Genomic DNA, 15,034 nt, shown 5'->3' on the forward strand with positions numbered 1-15,034 from the left:
AGTGTTTTAACCTGCCAGCCGCAAAGAAATCTACTTATCTTGGGAGATTAAAATTCCTCCTCTCTCTAACTATGTATTATTGCTATCGTATCTGTTTGACCACCATTCTGTTACTGAACACTGCAGGATGAACTGTCTTTTTAAAGGTTGTGCAGAAGTTTCCAAGTAGTTCAGCTGCTTGTAACCATTTTATGCCAGTTTTACACCAAACCTTGCACCAGTACAACATTATTTTTAAAAGGTGCAACAGTAGTGTAACTAAATTTGCGGAAATTCTAAGCCCGTGCCTTAGTAAAATATAATTATTTAGTTTAATAAAATGCCCCATCAGATTCAAAAATGATAGCACAGCAATGAACAAAAAACATGACTTGCCAGGGTCATGACCCAAACAAAAACCTGCAGCCAATACATCAGACTTGAGTTTTTAAGTGAGGTTGTTGCTGAAACTGTGCTTACCCCCCCAAAAAAACTACACAATTCAGTCATAATGTATCTTTAAGTCGTTGTCAATAGCTTCCTTGTGAAAACAAACAGCAAATCCAATCCAAACCCAGTCTCAGTGCAGTCTTCTTACTGGAGAGATCTTTTATGTGTATTTGTTTAGTGACTTGGCTTTTCATGGCTTGACTTGAGCTTTGGGTTTTAAGAGAGATTTGTGCTTTGACTCCACTCTGGGAATGGCTCAGCTTGCCTGTTTTTACTCTGTGCTTTTGCAGCAGCAAAGCATCTTAACAATCATTTCATAAATCAACACCTTCCATTAATATGGCACAGAAGGAAAACCTACAATCCACAAGCATGCAATCCAACAGCCTCCTGAATTCTAAAGTTTTGCTTGAACTATTCTCCCCAGAAGTCTACGCCCTGTATTAGTTTCTCTTTTCATGAAGAAATCCTTCCTGATATCAGTCCAAATTTATTTTACACCAATTTGAACTTATGACCCCTTGTCCTCCCATCACAATTTACCTTGCAATATGCTCAGGTTTACCATTTTTATAGAAAATACTTCTATAAGATTAGCTGCCTTCCTTCAAGGCCAAATAGTCTCAGTTTATCTTGTCCTTCCATCATAAATCATCTTGAAAGAATGCTCAAGCTTATTTTTTTCTGTACCAAATATCTTAAATACTTCTATAAGATCTCTCCTGTGATTGTCTTCCTTCTAGACTAAATAGTCTCAGTTTCTCCAATCTAACCTCACTGTTCAGTCCACGGATGCTGGGGTTCAGTCTTATGGGTTTTCTCTTAACAGTCTCCAAGGGATGAAAATTATCCTTCTGTCTTGAGCCTAGAAATTGTTGTTGCTGCACTAATCAAAACTTGATTTGAGCATTGTGTCAGTTTTTTTTAATGCATGGCAAATATTGCTAGTTCACCCTGCTTTTGCAGTTTTATAGAGCAATCACAAATTGTGTGCTGTAATATGTGTACAACAGACTGTCCAATAGAGTATCAGAGCAATATTAACAGCCAGCACCTGAAAGAGCCATAAGCCATGCCATTGCCCTTTCGTTATTAACCCTTTAAAAATATATTTTGAAATATTTTTTCACTTCTCTTTTAAATGCTAATACAGATTTTTCTTTCACCACTGTTTGCAGTAGAGCATTCCATGACTTAATGGCCCTCTCTGTAAAAATATATCTCCTAACTTCACCTTTTGTTCCTTTGGTGATGATCTTAAACTTCCACCTTTCAATTACAGACACACTGGACAGGGGAACTAGTTTTTCCTAATTTACTTTGAGCAAAACTTCTCAATTTGGAACATGTCTTTTGGATCCCATCTTAATCTGGCATTGTTCTCATGAAAGGAGCAGCAGTTTCTCTAGTTTCCTCATAAATAGGAACTTTGGAAGATAGGAAATAGGAGCAGGAGTAGGCCATTCAGCCAGTCAAGCCTACTCCGTGATTCAAACAGACTATGGCTGATCATCTACCGCTATGCCATTTTTCCTATCTCCATTGTCATGCTAGGCCCCCACCTGCCAAGAATGAGGCACATCAATTTTGTCATGAACATTGATTTTTAACCACTGTTGGAGCGAGGAAATGGCTGGAATAAAACATTTACATACTAACAGACATGGAAGGTGAGGAAGCAAATTCCAGGGCCTGCGAAGGAGGATAAAATCCACAAGGGTCAGGACTGGTCAGACCAGCTGGTCACATGACTTACTGGCTGTTCCAGGGTTTTCTTTTGAACTGGCCACAGAGAGTTTGAACTCAGAAAGACTGTTTGCTCCTGGGCTGAGAAGATCTCTCCTGTCAGCTCCCATCTCTTTTTCACAAGACTCTGAATCCACTGAAGTCACATGGATCCCAAGAGAGAAAAGTCTCCTACAGCAAACAAGGTTTAAGAAGAATACTGGGCCCCAAAGAAAAGCAAGATCTATCTACAATCAAGGACTTCACAGTGAGCTCGAAGCACTGTAACAAAAACTCTTTAGATATTGCCTCAATCTTTTCCACATTATTTTTCTTCTGCTCTTTTCTGTCTCTATTTGCATGTGTGCATTGCTAGCGTGGGTGCGTCATGTATCCGTAGGCATCAACTGAATAGAGTTTAAGTTGAATAAATTTCAACTTTTCTTCTTTAAACCTAAGAAAACCTGTTTGTGCTGGGTTTTTTTGCCTTATAAGTGAAAGGCAATGAACAATGATTCACCAAGGGAGAGCTAAAAACACGGTGTGTTTAACATTAAACCCTGTAACGGTAAGACCAGCTGAAGGCTGAGAGGGACCTCTAGATACCTTTTTCACTGGTTCGTAACACCATATCCCTTGATGTCATTAGTATCCAGAAATCTATCGATTTCTGTCTTGAACATGCTCAATGATTGAGCTTCCACAGCCCTCTCAGGTAGAGAGTTCCACAGATTCACCACCCTCTGAGTAAAAAATAATTAAAGCTGCTTGTGCCTGGTATCATCTTACTGAATGTCTTTTGCATCCTTGTCCTTGACATCCTTAAAGTATGGTGCCCAAATCTGGTCATAATATTCAACTGTGTACCTCTGTCTCTTGCACTCTATACTCCTATTCATAGGCGGATTCTAATGCCAAGCAGGGCAGAATGATACTTCTAGTATCAATAGTAATCCAGGGAATATCATCACTTATACCAAGTATAAAACAGATGGTGGTATAGGTGCACACAGGTCTGTTAAGATATCCCCCATAGTGCCAAAAAACTTTTCCCAGGAGGGACCAACAGACATGAAAGGCCAAACAGTATATGAATATGAAGATGAAAAGTAAGTTGGGACCTGACCCTTTCAAAATTGTCTCAACTTGGCCAATTGCCTGAATATGAGGAAGGAGCAGTCCCAACTCAGTTATTAAATAAAATCCGATTGCTATAGCAGGCACACACCTTGATAAACAAGGATGACTCTGAACTGCTGCAGACTGCCTTACCTCAATGGACGTCATTGCCTCATATGTTTGTAGTGGCAACTCCCACAACAAGGATGATGGCCACGTGCATCTCAGCCACGGGCAGAGACAAGTGAGCAAGCTGCCTTCACCTCCTCTAAGGCCACAAAGGGAGCACCATGTAGAAGTGACCCACAGCAGAGGCCACAGGGTCGGTCACAGCATTGAGTGGTCACTGAGGTATTTTCTACCTGTAACTGTGCATGCTTTGCCTTTATAAGCAACATGCAAATACTGACACATGAAGCCAGATGTGTAAGCCTCCTTTTATTAAGGGCGGGTCAAAAGAGGTATGAAGAGGTGAAAGCGAGCAAGGGTCCATCTACAGTGATGGGAAAACCTCTAGGCAGATGTGCATCCTTCATTGGCGGTGAGAGTTCACATGTTCCAGTCTTCAACGGAAGTGTTAGCACAGGCAGCTCAGAGTGAATTCCAGACCATGCCTATCTGCATGGGTCAGAGGGGCTCAGTTGAAACATGCCTGAATCAGATGATCCCTGACGTCCTGATGAGACTCTCAAACCCCACATCAAGCCCAGCCACTTCCCTGTGCAGACAGAGCACCACGGTATTCTGCATCTTCCCCCTCCACCTCCTGTTCCTCCTTCTCTTCCATGTCCTGTTCCTCCTCTTCCATTGATGAGCTGTGTCCTTCCAGAGCCTCTTCAAGGTACACACTGCTCTGGAGCGTCAAATTTTGGAGAGTGTAGCAGACCATCACAATAAGTGAAACCCTTGCAGGAGTATAGTGCAGGGTGCCACCCAACTGGTCCAGGCACCAGAACCGCAACTTCAGAAGCCTGATGGCCTGCACAATGGTTGTCCTAGTAAGCAGATGGCTTTGGTTGTGGCGCCTCTGTCTCAGGCTTTCATAGAGGGGAGTGTAGCCATCTTTACAAGGGATATTCCTTATCCCCTAGAATTCATCCAAAGAGTTTGTGGAGTAGACTGAAGAGCTGCAGCAGCCTGGCATGCCAGAGGATAATAGTGGCAGCTGCCAGGAAACTGAGTGCACACATGGAGGAAGCTCTTGTTGTGGTCTCAGACCAGCTGAACATTGAAGAGTGGAGCCCTTCCTGTTGATGGCCAGTTACTGGGTGCCTTGATGGCCACATGAGTGCAATCAATGATGCCCTGCACCTAGGGGAATCCAGCGATGGAGGTGAAACCCAATTTCCTCTGTGTAAGCGAGGCCACATCTGTTTGACATTCAATATACTGTCCAGATCTCACAAACAGAGAATCAGTGACCTGAAAGATGCAGTGGTGTGCAACCACTTGCAAGATGCCACCAAGATCCCACAGCTGATCCTTGGAAGAAGTCAGACGCCAAGAAGTTCAAGACTTTAGTGACTTTGGCAGGGCATGGTGGCCAATGCTGCGAGGTGTGAGGTCTTTGCTAACAAAGGGACAGGTGTCTGTGGCCATCTGCCTGGATAGTCGCAGTCACCTGCGGCACTGGTTCTCCATCATCTTAAGGTAGCTCCTTCTTCATTGGTAATTCCTAGGCTGAAGCTATGGCCTCCTTGACCTTCCTGCCCATCATCTCTCTTCTCTGCCCTCCTGATGCCTGGGGCTCTGCTGTTCCTGTGGAGAGTGTTGTTCCTCATTGCCACCATATCGAAAATATGAGAGTTGTGCCTCCATTTCCAGCTGCTGCCTTCTTTGTGCTCAGGTGGTTCCCCCTCCCTTCCCCCCACAGATGTGTCTGGCAGCCTTGTCCCTTCCTCTTATGGACCTATGTTGCCAGGAGGCTGATGACCCCCTGCACTACCTGAGCAGGTTCTGTCCACTCTCCTCATAACCTGGGATAAGCCAATAGAACCTGTATGCCAATGGCTGAGATCCCCTCGACATCGTTTCCCCCTTTCATGGGGCCCACCTTATTCTCTGGTGTGGAATGTGGTTGAGGGCACTCGCATCAAGGACTGAATCGTGATTGAGAAGATCTTTGAAGTGCTCCTTCCAACGAGCGCTGATTGCTTCTCTGTCCTTGATCAGTGCCACTCCATTCTTTGCTCTCAGTGAGGTAGGTCCTTGGTTACTTGAGCCATAAATGGTCTTGACTGCACTGAAGAATCCATGCATGTCATGACTGTCAGCAAGTTGCTGTACTTCCTGCGCTCTTTCAGCCCATCAGCTGTTCTTTAGGTCAAGGGATTTTTGGTGAACCTCAGCCTTCAATTGTCTATATATCTGCATTCTTTCCCTTGGATTTTGGTGATGCATCCAGTTCAAGAATGCCTTGTGCTTGCGATTTAGTAGTTCCTGGATCTCCTGGTTGTTTTCGTCAAATCTATCTTGATGTTTCCTGGTCGAGAAACCAACAGTATCTTCGCTGATTATGGTAGCTTTGAGGGCAGACCAGGCATAGTGGACATTCTGTGGTTCCTGTTTGTTGAGCGTCGCCACGTTATTTGTAAGATGCTGTGTGAGGATAGGTCTTTCTTCGCAGAGTCCTTGATACCATCAACATTGATTTTCCTGTGGCAGTGCTTCTGCTGCCGTTGCCGTTTTCGGACTGGGTTTATGGAGATATTAGCTTGGATTAGGCAATGGTCGGTCCAACAGTCATCGGCTCCTATCATGGCACGGGTGATGCGAACATCCTTGCGGTCCTTTGCTCAGACGATGATATAGTCAAGAAAATGCCAATGTCTGTTGCACGACGACATGACATAATCCTTGCCAATGGATCTGCCAGTGACCCAATCCATGTTGTTACGACTGACCGCTCCTGTCAAAGCCCCAATCAAATTATACGATCCTGATTGTGGTGGGACCAACGCACTGTTAATTCAATCCCGTCGTCCCACAGATCGGCTAACACATCATTTAAAAACTTGCCAAATTAAAGACCCAGCCAAATTGTACCATCTATTAACCCCCGAATGAGGCTAACCAAACTAGGTGTCTTTAAATCAACAAATTAACTCATTAATTAGAAGAACTAAATTCTTAAACACTTCTTTTGGGCCTCCTTATCTCGAGAGACAATGTATACGCGCCTGGAGGTGGTCAGTGGTTTGTGAAGCAGCGCCTGGAGTGGCTATAAAGGCCAATTCTAGAGTGACAGGCTCTTCCACAGGTGCTGCAGAGAAATTTGTTTGTCGGGGCTGTTACACAGTTGGCTCTCCCCTTGCGCCTCTGTCTTTTTTCCTGCCAACTACTAAGTCTCTTCGACTCGCCACATTTTAGCCCTGTCTTTATGGCTGCCCGCCAGCTCTGGCGAACGCTGGCAACTGACTCCCACGACTTGTGATCAATGTCACAGGATTTCATGTCGCGTTTGCAGACGTCTTTGAAGCGGAGACGTGGACGGCCGGTGGGTCTGATACCAGTGGCGAGCTCGCTGTACAATGTGTCTTTGGGGATCCTGCCATCTTCCATGTGGCTCACATGGCCAAGCCATCTCAAGCGCCGCTGACTCAGTAGTGTGTACAAGCTGGGGATGTTGGCCGCCTCGAGGACTTCTGTGTTGGAGATACGGTCCTGCCAACTGATGCCAAGTATTCTCTGGAGGCAGCGAAGATGGAACGAATTGAGACGTCGCTCTTGGCTGGCATACGTTGTCCAGGCCTCGCTGCCATAGAGCAAGGTACTGAGGACATAGGCCTGATACATTCGGACTTTTGTGTTCCGTGTCAGTGCGCCATTTTCCCACACTCTCTTGGCCAGTCTGGACATAGCAGTGGAAGCCTTACCCATGCGCTTGTTGATTTCTGCATCTAGAGACAGGTTACTGGTGATAGTTAAGCCTAGGTAGGTGAACTCTTGAACCACTTCCAGAGCGCGGTCGCCAATATTGATGGATGGAGCTTTACTGACGTCCTGCCCCATGATGTTCGTTTTCTTGAGGCTGATGGTTAGGCCAAATTCATTGCAGGCAGCCGCAAACCTGTCAATGAGACTCTGCAGGCACTCTTCAGTGTGAGATGTTAAAGCAGCATCGTCAGCAAAGAGGAGTTCCCTGATGAGGACTTTCCGTACTTTGGACTTCGCTCTTAGACGGGCAAGGTTGAACAACCTGCCCCCTGATCTTGTGTGGAGGAAAATTCCTTCTTCAGAGGACTTGAGCGCATGTGAAAGCAGCAGGGAGAAGAAAATCCCAAAGAGTGTGGGTGCGAGAACACAGCCCTGTTTCACGCCACTCAGGATAGGAAAGGGCTCTGATGAGGAGCCACCATGTTGAATTGTGCCTTTCATATTGTCATGGAATGAGGTGATGAAACTTAGTAGCTTTGGTGGGCATCCGATCTTTTCTAGTAGTCTGAAGAGACCACGTGTGCTGACGAGGTCAAAGGCTTTGGTGAGATCAATGAAAGCAATGTAGAGGGGCATCTGTTGTTCACGGCATTTCTCCTGTATCTGACGAAGGGAGAACAGCATGTCAACGGTCGATCTCTCTGCACGAAAGCCACACTGTGCCTCAGGGTAGATGCGCTCGGCCAGCTTCTGGAGCCTGTTCAGAGCGACTCGAGCAAAGACTTTCCCCACTATGCTGAGCAGGGAGATTCCACGGTAGTTGTTGCAGTCACCGCGATCACCTTTGTTTTTATAGAGGGTGATGATATTGGCATTGCGCATGTCCTGAGGTACTGTGCCCTCGTCCCAGCACAGGCATAGCAGTTCATGTAGTGCTGAGAGTATAGCAGGCTTGGCACTCTTGATTATTTCAGGGGTAATGCTGTCCTTCCCAGTGGCTTTTCCGCTGGCTAGTGAATCAATGGCATCACTGAGTTCCGATTTGGTTGGCTGTATGTCCAGCTCATCCATGACTGGTAGAGGCTGGGCTGCATTGAGGGCAGTCTCAGTGACAGCATTCTCCCTGGAGTACAGTTCTAGGTAGTGCTCAACCCAGCGGTCCATTTGTTTGTGTTGGTCAGTGATTTAGATTGTCCCCTGATTTAGATTTGAGGGGGGCGATCTTCTTGATGGTTGGCCCAAGAGCTCTCTTCATGCCATCATACATTCCTCTGATGTTTCCGGTGTCTGAGGCCAGCTGAATATGACTGCATAGGTGTTGCCAGTAGTCGTTTGCGCAGCGCCTGGCTGTTCTTTGTGCAGTGCTTCAGGCTGCTTTAAGTGCTGCAGATGTTAAATCGCTCGGGGCTTTCTTGTAGTTCAACAGTGCAATGCGCTTAGCGGCTATGACAGGTTCCAGCTCTTCATTATGAGATTGAAACCAGTCTGCATTTCTCTTCGCACTTTTGCCGTAGGTGGTCAAAGCTGACTCATAGATGGCGTCTCTGATGTGGGCCCACTTGGTCTCAGCATCCCCTGTGGGAGTGTTTTGAAGGGCTGTTACAAGTGAATTTAGAAATTTTTGTAACAGCTGTGGGTGAGAAATTCTGCTCGTGTTGATGCGCGGGTGGCCCTTCTGCTTGGAATGATGCAACTTCTTTGGTCTGAGTCTAACCTTGCTGCACACCAGGGAGTGGTCGGTGTCGCAGTCCGCACTGTGGAAGCTGCGTGTGATTTGAACACTGTTTAAGGCGGCTCGCCTTGTGACAATGAGGTCTAGCTGGTGCCAACGACGCGATCTTGGGTGCCTCCATGAAACCATAAATTCTTAAACACTATGAAGATATAAACAACAGTTAAAATAGATAAAAATAGAGTCCTTGCAAATTTACAGTCCAATGTTGCTCGAAGTCCTCACAGGATGTTACTCGAAGTCCTCGCAGCCGTCCGATGGGGAAAAAGTTCTTCCACATAGAACAGTTCATAGTCTAACTTCAGCAGTAGGTGATGCTTCCTTTTTCGGTGATGAATTTCAACAATTAACAACTTGCTAACACTTTCGATAGAATCAATCTGACTTTAGAGTTTTTGAAGGATAAAAGATTGTCACAGTCGAACTTTCCTTTCTTCAATTTAAACTACCAGAGATCTCTGTCTTGGCTTAACTTTTTAGAATTTCGAGAGATAATAATTAAACAAACTAAAATCCTATTCCTTCACTTTAAATGGTAGAGAGCTCTTTTTCGGGTGTGCTCATCACAGCTGTCTGTGTGTTCAAACTGTCTTACTAACTGCCAGTTCAAATTGAATTGTAACAAATGTATCATATCATTCTCACTCTCAGTGGCTGTTTCCATGGTATCGAGAATGCACCCTTTGAATCGCAGTCTCCAAATGGCTGTTTCTAAGGCAACGAAAATGCACCTTCCTAGAACTCCTAAGGCTTGCCGGCTCTTAAAGCAATACTGATCCCTTGCAAACCTTAAAGGCAAACTGCATATTACGAATAAAAACCACAGGACCATGAGAGTGTGCAAACTGGAGTCAAGCAAGGCATGTCATCGAACCTAAGCTCTTTTCCATCTTCCTCGCCGCAACACTCCACCTCATCTCCTTGAAGTTACCTGTTGGAGTAGATCTACTCTACAGGACAAGCGGGAAACTATTTAACCTATGTCACCTCTAGTCCAGAACCAAGGCTACTCCAATCTCTGTCATCGAGCTGCAGTATGCTGATGACGCTTGTGTGCGCGCACTCAAGAGGCCAAGCTTCAAACCCTCATCTATGCATTCAGAGGTGTATGAAAGAATGGGCCTTAAGCTAAACATCTGGAAGACAAAGGTCCTCTACCAGCCTGCTCCCATAGTTCAACAATGCCACCTGCCTATCAAGATCCACGGCGAACCACTGGACAATGTGAATTGCTTCTCATACCTTGGGAGCATCCTTTCATCAAGGGCAGACATTGACGATGAAACTCTGCATCGCCTCCATTATGCCAACGCAGCCTTTGGTCATCTGAGGAAAAGAGCGTTTGACAACAAAGACCTCAAACCTGGCACCAAGCTCATGGTCTACAGGGCTGCAGTGTTACCTGTCCTCCTGCATGCGTTGGAAATATGGACACTGTACAGCAGACATCTGAAAGCCCTGGAGTGATATCACCAGCGGTCCCTCCGCAAGATCCTGCAAATCCAGTGGCATGATAGGCGCTCCAATATCAGTGTCCTCTCTCAGGCTAACATCCACAGTATCAAGACACAGGCCATGGCCAGTCAATTACATTGGATGGGGACATCGTTCACATGCCTGACACAAGACTCCCAAAACAAGCTTTCTACTTCGAGCTCCGTCATGGCAAGAGGCTACCAGGAGACCAGAGGAAACACTACAAGGATGTCCTTAAAGACTCCCTGAAAGAATGTGGCATCTCCACCGATTTGTGGGGATCTCTTGCCCGAGACCGCCCAAAATGGAGAAGAAGCATCCATGAAGGTGCCAGCCAGTTCGAACACTGACATGCCCAGGTACCGACCAAGTGCAAATAGCATAAAGAGCATTTGGAAATTCGATCATCCCATTCACTCGCCTCACCAAACACCACCTTCCCCACCTGTGGCAAAGTGTGCGGATCCAGAATTGGAATATTCACTCACCTAAGGACCCAGAACCCTGGAGTGGAAGAAAGTCATCCTCATTCCCGAGGGACTGCCTAAGAGGTGTATACATATATTTAATTTTATTTACCTTGCCAGCTCTTCAGTATGGCTTTAAAGGGGCTCGGAGTGGCTTGGGCTGATGCATCAATAAATGACTTCCATCAGTTTAAACTCTTTTTCACACCTGAAGTTGGTCCTTCTAAAATTGTATATCTGGGTTTTCCTCTTCCGCAATACTGAAGTTCAGCTCAAAGCAAACTTCACCATCACTCAGTTACTGCAATAGTTATCGCTTTGCGTATGGTATCTGACAACCTCACGGTGACCAAATCAGGCAGAGACCCTATTTCAGACCTGGAGCGTTAACTCTGCTTCTCTCTCCAAAGATGCTGCCTGACCGGATGAGTATTTCCAGCACTTTCTGTTTTTATACCTTATTTCATGGATTCCCTTCAAACACTGACCAAGAAAGCAATGGTGCATTTATTGACCCAAGGGTGGTACAACTCCCCTTGCCTTCCTTCGACAATGCCCAAGCTCGAGACAAAGCAGACATACAAAAGGAAGTTGCAAAATTTATACGCCTACCATTGTTCCTGTCATGAGAGTGAAACGCCTGTTTTCATGTCATTGAGTTCAATGAAAAAGTCAATGAGAAACTTATTGCTCGATGAGTCGAGGGAAGAAGAGGAGAGCTGAACCTCGCGCGGGAGATCAGAGCCGCACGTGGCAGCTGCTAAAGCCCGCCTCGTGCGGGAGATCAGGGCCGCACGGGGCAGCTGCTAACCGTCGCCTCGCGCGGGAGATCAGGGCCGCACGGGGCAGCTGCTAAAGCCCGCCTCGCGCGGGAGATCAGGGCCGCACGGGGCAGCTGCTAAAGCCCGCCTCGCGCGGGAGATCAGGGCCGCACGGGGCAGCTGCTAAAGCCCGCCTCGTGCGGGAGATCAGGGCCGCACGGGGCAGCTGCTAACCGTCGCCTCGCGCGGGAGATCAGGGCCGCACGGGGCAGCTGCTAAAGCCCGCCTCGCGCGGGAGATCAGGGCCGCACGGGGCAGCTGCTAAAGCCCGCCTCGCGCGGGAGATCAGGGCCGCACGGGGCAGCTGCTAAAGCCCGCCTCGCGCGGGAGATCAGGGCCGCACGGGGCAGCTGCTAACCGTCGCCTCGCGCGGGAGATCAGGGCCGCACGGGGCAGCTGCTAACCGTCGCCTCGCGCGGGAGATCAGGGCCGCACGGGGCAGCTGCTAACCGTCGCCTCGCGCGGGGTAGAGGGATTGTGCGCGACGCAAAAATGGCGGGATTTTATTTTAAAACCGTCGAGGAAGACTTAAGCGTGTAAATCATCCAGGGGGTTATTGTCGTGGCAATGGCGAGCGTTCACTGGGTCCAATGAGTAATTTTGCTACCCCGGCCCAGCAGTCAGCTGTGACCGTGGCGGCAGACGACGCGGAAATTCCCTCTCAACCCGAGGTGTACGCGAGTGTCTTGTGGTATGGCGGGCAGCTGGGGCTCGTTTACTACAACGCCAATGATTGCACCGTCTACATCATGCCGGATGCCCCTGACACACAGGATCTCAGGTTGCTGAGAAAAGTGATAGAAGAGGTGCAGCCCCGGTGCATCTTAACAAGCGCAAAGCAAGACCGGAACATGGCGGACTTCCTCAAAACGACGGGGACCGCTAACAACGGCCAGGATGGGAAGCCAGAAATAGCGATTTTCCCCAACGTGGACTTCGGGCTTAATATCAGCAAGCAGCGGGTGCTTTCAGTGAACCTGCCCTTCATCCCCACGCACCTGACCGAAGCAGAGAGGATCATGTACCTGGCGTCAATCATACCATTCGAGAGCGCCACCATGCTGCGTGCGCTTGGGGGGCTGTTGAAGTTTCTAGAGAGGAGGAGGATTGGGGTAGAATTGGAAGATCCCAGTGTGAACGTCCCCATCCTGGCACTCAGGAAATTTGCGCTGAATGATACCGTACACGTTGACCAGGACGCCTACTGCGTGTTACAGATTTTCAAGTCAGAAGTGCACCCATCTGTGTACAAACTGGCATCAGGATTAAAAGAGGGACTCAGCTTATTCGGAGTAATGAATCGCTGCAAATCTCAATGGGGGACAAAGCTGATGAAGTTGTGGTTTATGCGCCCTACTAAGAACCTGGACGAGTTGAACAAACGGCTGGATGTTATCCAGTTTTTCATGCTGGCGAGAAACACCGAGATAGTGCAGACACTTCAAGACTGCTTGAAGCACATCAAAAATGTCCCATTAATTCTGAAAAGAATGACATTATCCTACACCAAAGTGAATGACTGGCAAGGTCTGTATAAGACTGTGTACAATGCTGTGTGCATTGGAGACACTTGCAGGTCCCTCTCCAGGTCTGTGGAGCTCTTTGCAAAGATCTCTCAGACTTTCACAGATGATCTTCATTATATTGCCAGTCTCATAAATAAAGTGGTGGATTTTGAAGGTAGTAATGCAGAGAACAGATTCACAGTTAAGCCAAACGTGGACCCAGCCATAGATGAAAAAAAACGTAAACTGATGGGTCTGTCGGATTTCTTAACTGAAGTAGCTAGAAATGAACTAACACTTTTGGACAACAGGATTCCTTCATGCTGTGTTATCTACATCCCACTGATTGGATTTCTTCTAACTATTCCACGCCTTCCAAGCATGGTAGACAAGAATGATTTTGAGATAGAAGGGCTGGATTTTATGTTTCTCTCCGAAGATAGACTTCATTATAGAAGTGCTAGGACCAAGGAGCTTGATACAATGTTGGGAGACTTGCACTGTGAAATCCGGGACCTTGAGACATCTGTCATGCACCAGTTGCAGGCAAAGATTTTAGAGAAGTCTGCAGTCCTTTATGATGTGATGGAATATGCAGCCCAGTTGGACTGCCTAATCGCCATGGCTGTTGTAGCCCGAGAGAACACCTATACAAGACCAAGACTAACCAGCAAGAATATAGTGAACATCAAAGGTGGAAGACATCCTCTAATGGAACTGTGCACAAGAACATTTGTTTCAAACCCCATCAGCAGCGGTGAGGAACATGGAAAGATTCGTATCCTCACTGGTCCAAATTCCAGTGGCAAAAGTGTATATCTCAAGGAGGTTGGACTAATAGTGTTCATGGCACTGATAGGTAGTTATGTCCCTGCCACAGAGGCAGATATAGGTCTAATAGATGGAATTTACACAAGGATCCAAAGCCGTGAATCTGTGTCTGTGGGATTGTCCACCTTCATCATTGACTTGAACCAGGTGGCAGCTGCAGTTAACAATGCTACAGAGAGATCCCTAGTGCTAATTGATGAATTTGGGAAAGGAACAAATAGTGTGGATGGCTTGTCCCTTCTTGCGGCTGTTTTGAGACACTGGGTGCAGCAAGATTTGAAATGCCCCCACATCTTTATATCTACCAACTTTCACAGTTTGGTCCAGCTTAATCTCCTTCCTACTAGTACTCTTATGCGTTACCTAATGCTAGAGACCATCCAGGATGGAGAGGAGCTAGTGTTTTTCTACCAGCTGAAGGAGGGTGTGTCCACTAATAGCCATGCTGCCAATATAGCTATACTGGCTGGGATGCCACCACAGGTGGTGCAGCGAGGGATACAGGTTTCTGAGCTGTACCGCAGAGGAGAACCTATTCGTCGTGTTGATTGTTCTTCAAAAGCAAACCAATTTGAGGGGTATAGGGCATTAGTGGATAGGTTTCTTCACTTGGACCTCAGTGACCCCAGTGTGGACTTGCAGGAATTTTTGAGCAAGGAGGTGCTGTTATTTGCAACATCTGAGCTTTAACATGACTTTATTTTTTGAATTTATTATTTAGAGATACAGCACTGAAACAGGCCCTTTGGCCCACCGAGTCTGTGCCGACCAACAACCACCCATTTATACTAACCCATATTCCCTACCACCACCTACCTACACTAGGGGCAATTTACAATGGCCAATTTACCTATCACCTGCAAGTCTTTAGCTGTGGGAGGAAACCATGGCACCCGGCGAAAACCCACGTGGTCACAGGGAGAACTTGCAAACTCCGCACAGGCAGTACTTGTTGGTAAATTACATTCGTCAGGATAAAACCTCAAGAGAAAAGTGAATTGGTTGTTTTACTGAGGAGTCCGTGAATTTTATCCTTTTTCCCAGAGGTTTGTT

General features: G+C 46.9%; 1 protein-coding gene across 1 annotated transcript; it reads left to right on the top strand.

Moving 5' to 3' along the window:
* Window positions 1-12,235: 12,235 nt before the first annotated feature.
* Window positions 12,236-14,671, top strand: msh5 (mutS homolog 5). Its single transcript, XM_068028362.1, has one exon. The coding sequence runs from the start codon at window positions 12,236-12,238 to the stop codon at window positions 14,669-14,671; it is 2,436 nt and encodes an 811-aa protein (XP_067884463.1).
* The last annotated feature ends 363 nt before the right edge of the window (window positions 14,672-15,034 follow it).

The sequence above is a fragment of the Heterodontus francisci genome, chromosome 3 (genome assembly GCF_036365525.1).
Source record: "Heterodontus francisci isolate sHetFra1 chromosome 3, sHetFra1.hap1, whole genome shotgun sequence".
Classification (NCBI taxonomy): Eukaryota; Metazoa; Chordata; class Chondrichthyes; order Heterodontiformes; family Heterodontidae; genus Heterodontus; species Heterodontus francisci.

What these genes read in the sequence shown, in the direction of transcription:
- msh5 (XM_068028362.1), top strand. Translation starts at nt 12,236, where the DNA reads ATGAGTAATTTTGCTACCCCGGCCCAGCAGTCAGCTGTGACCGTGGCG.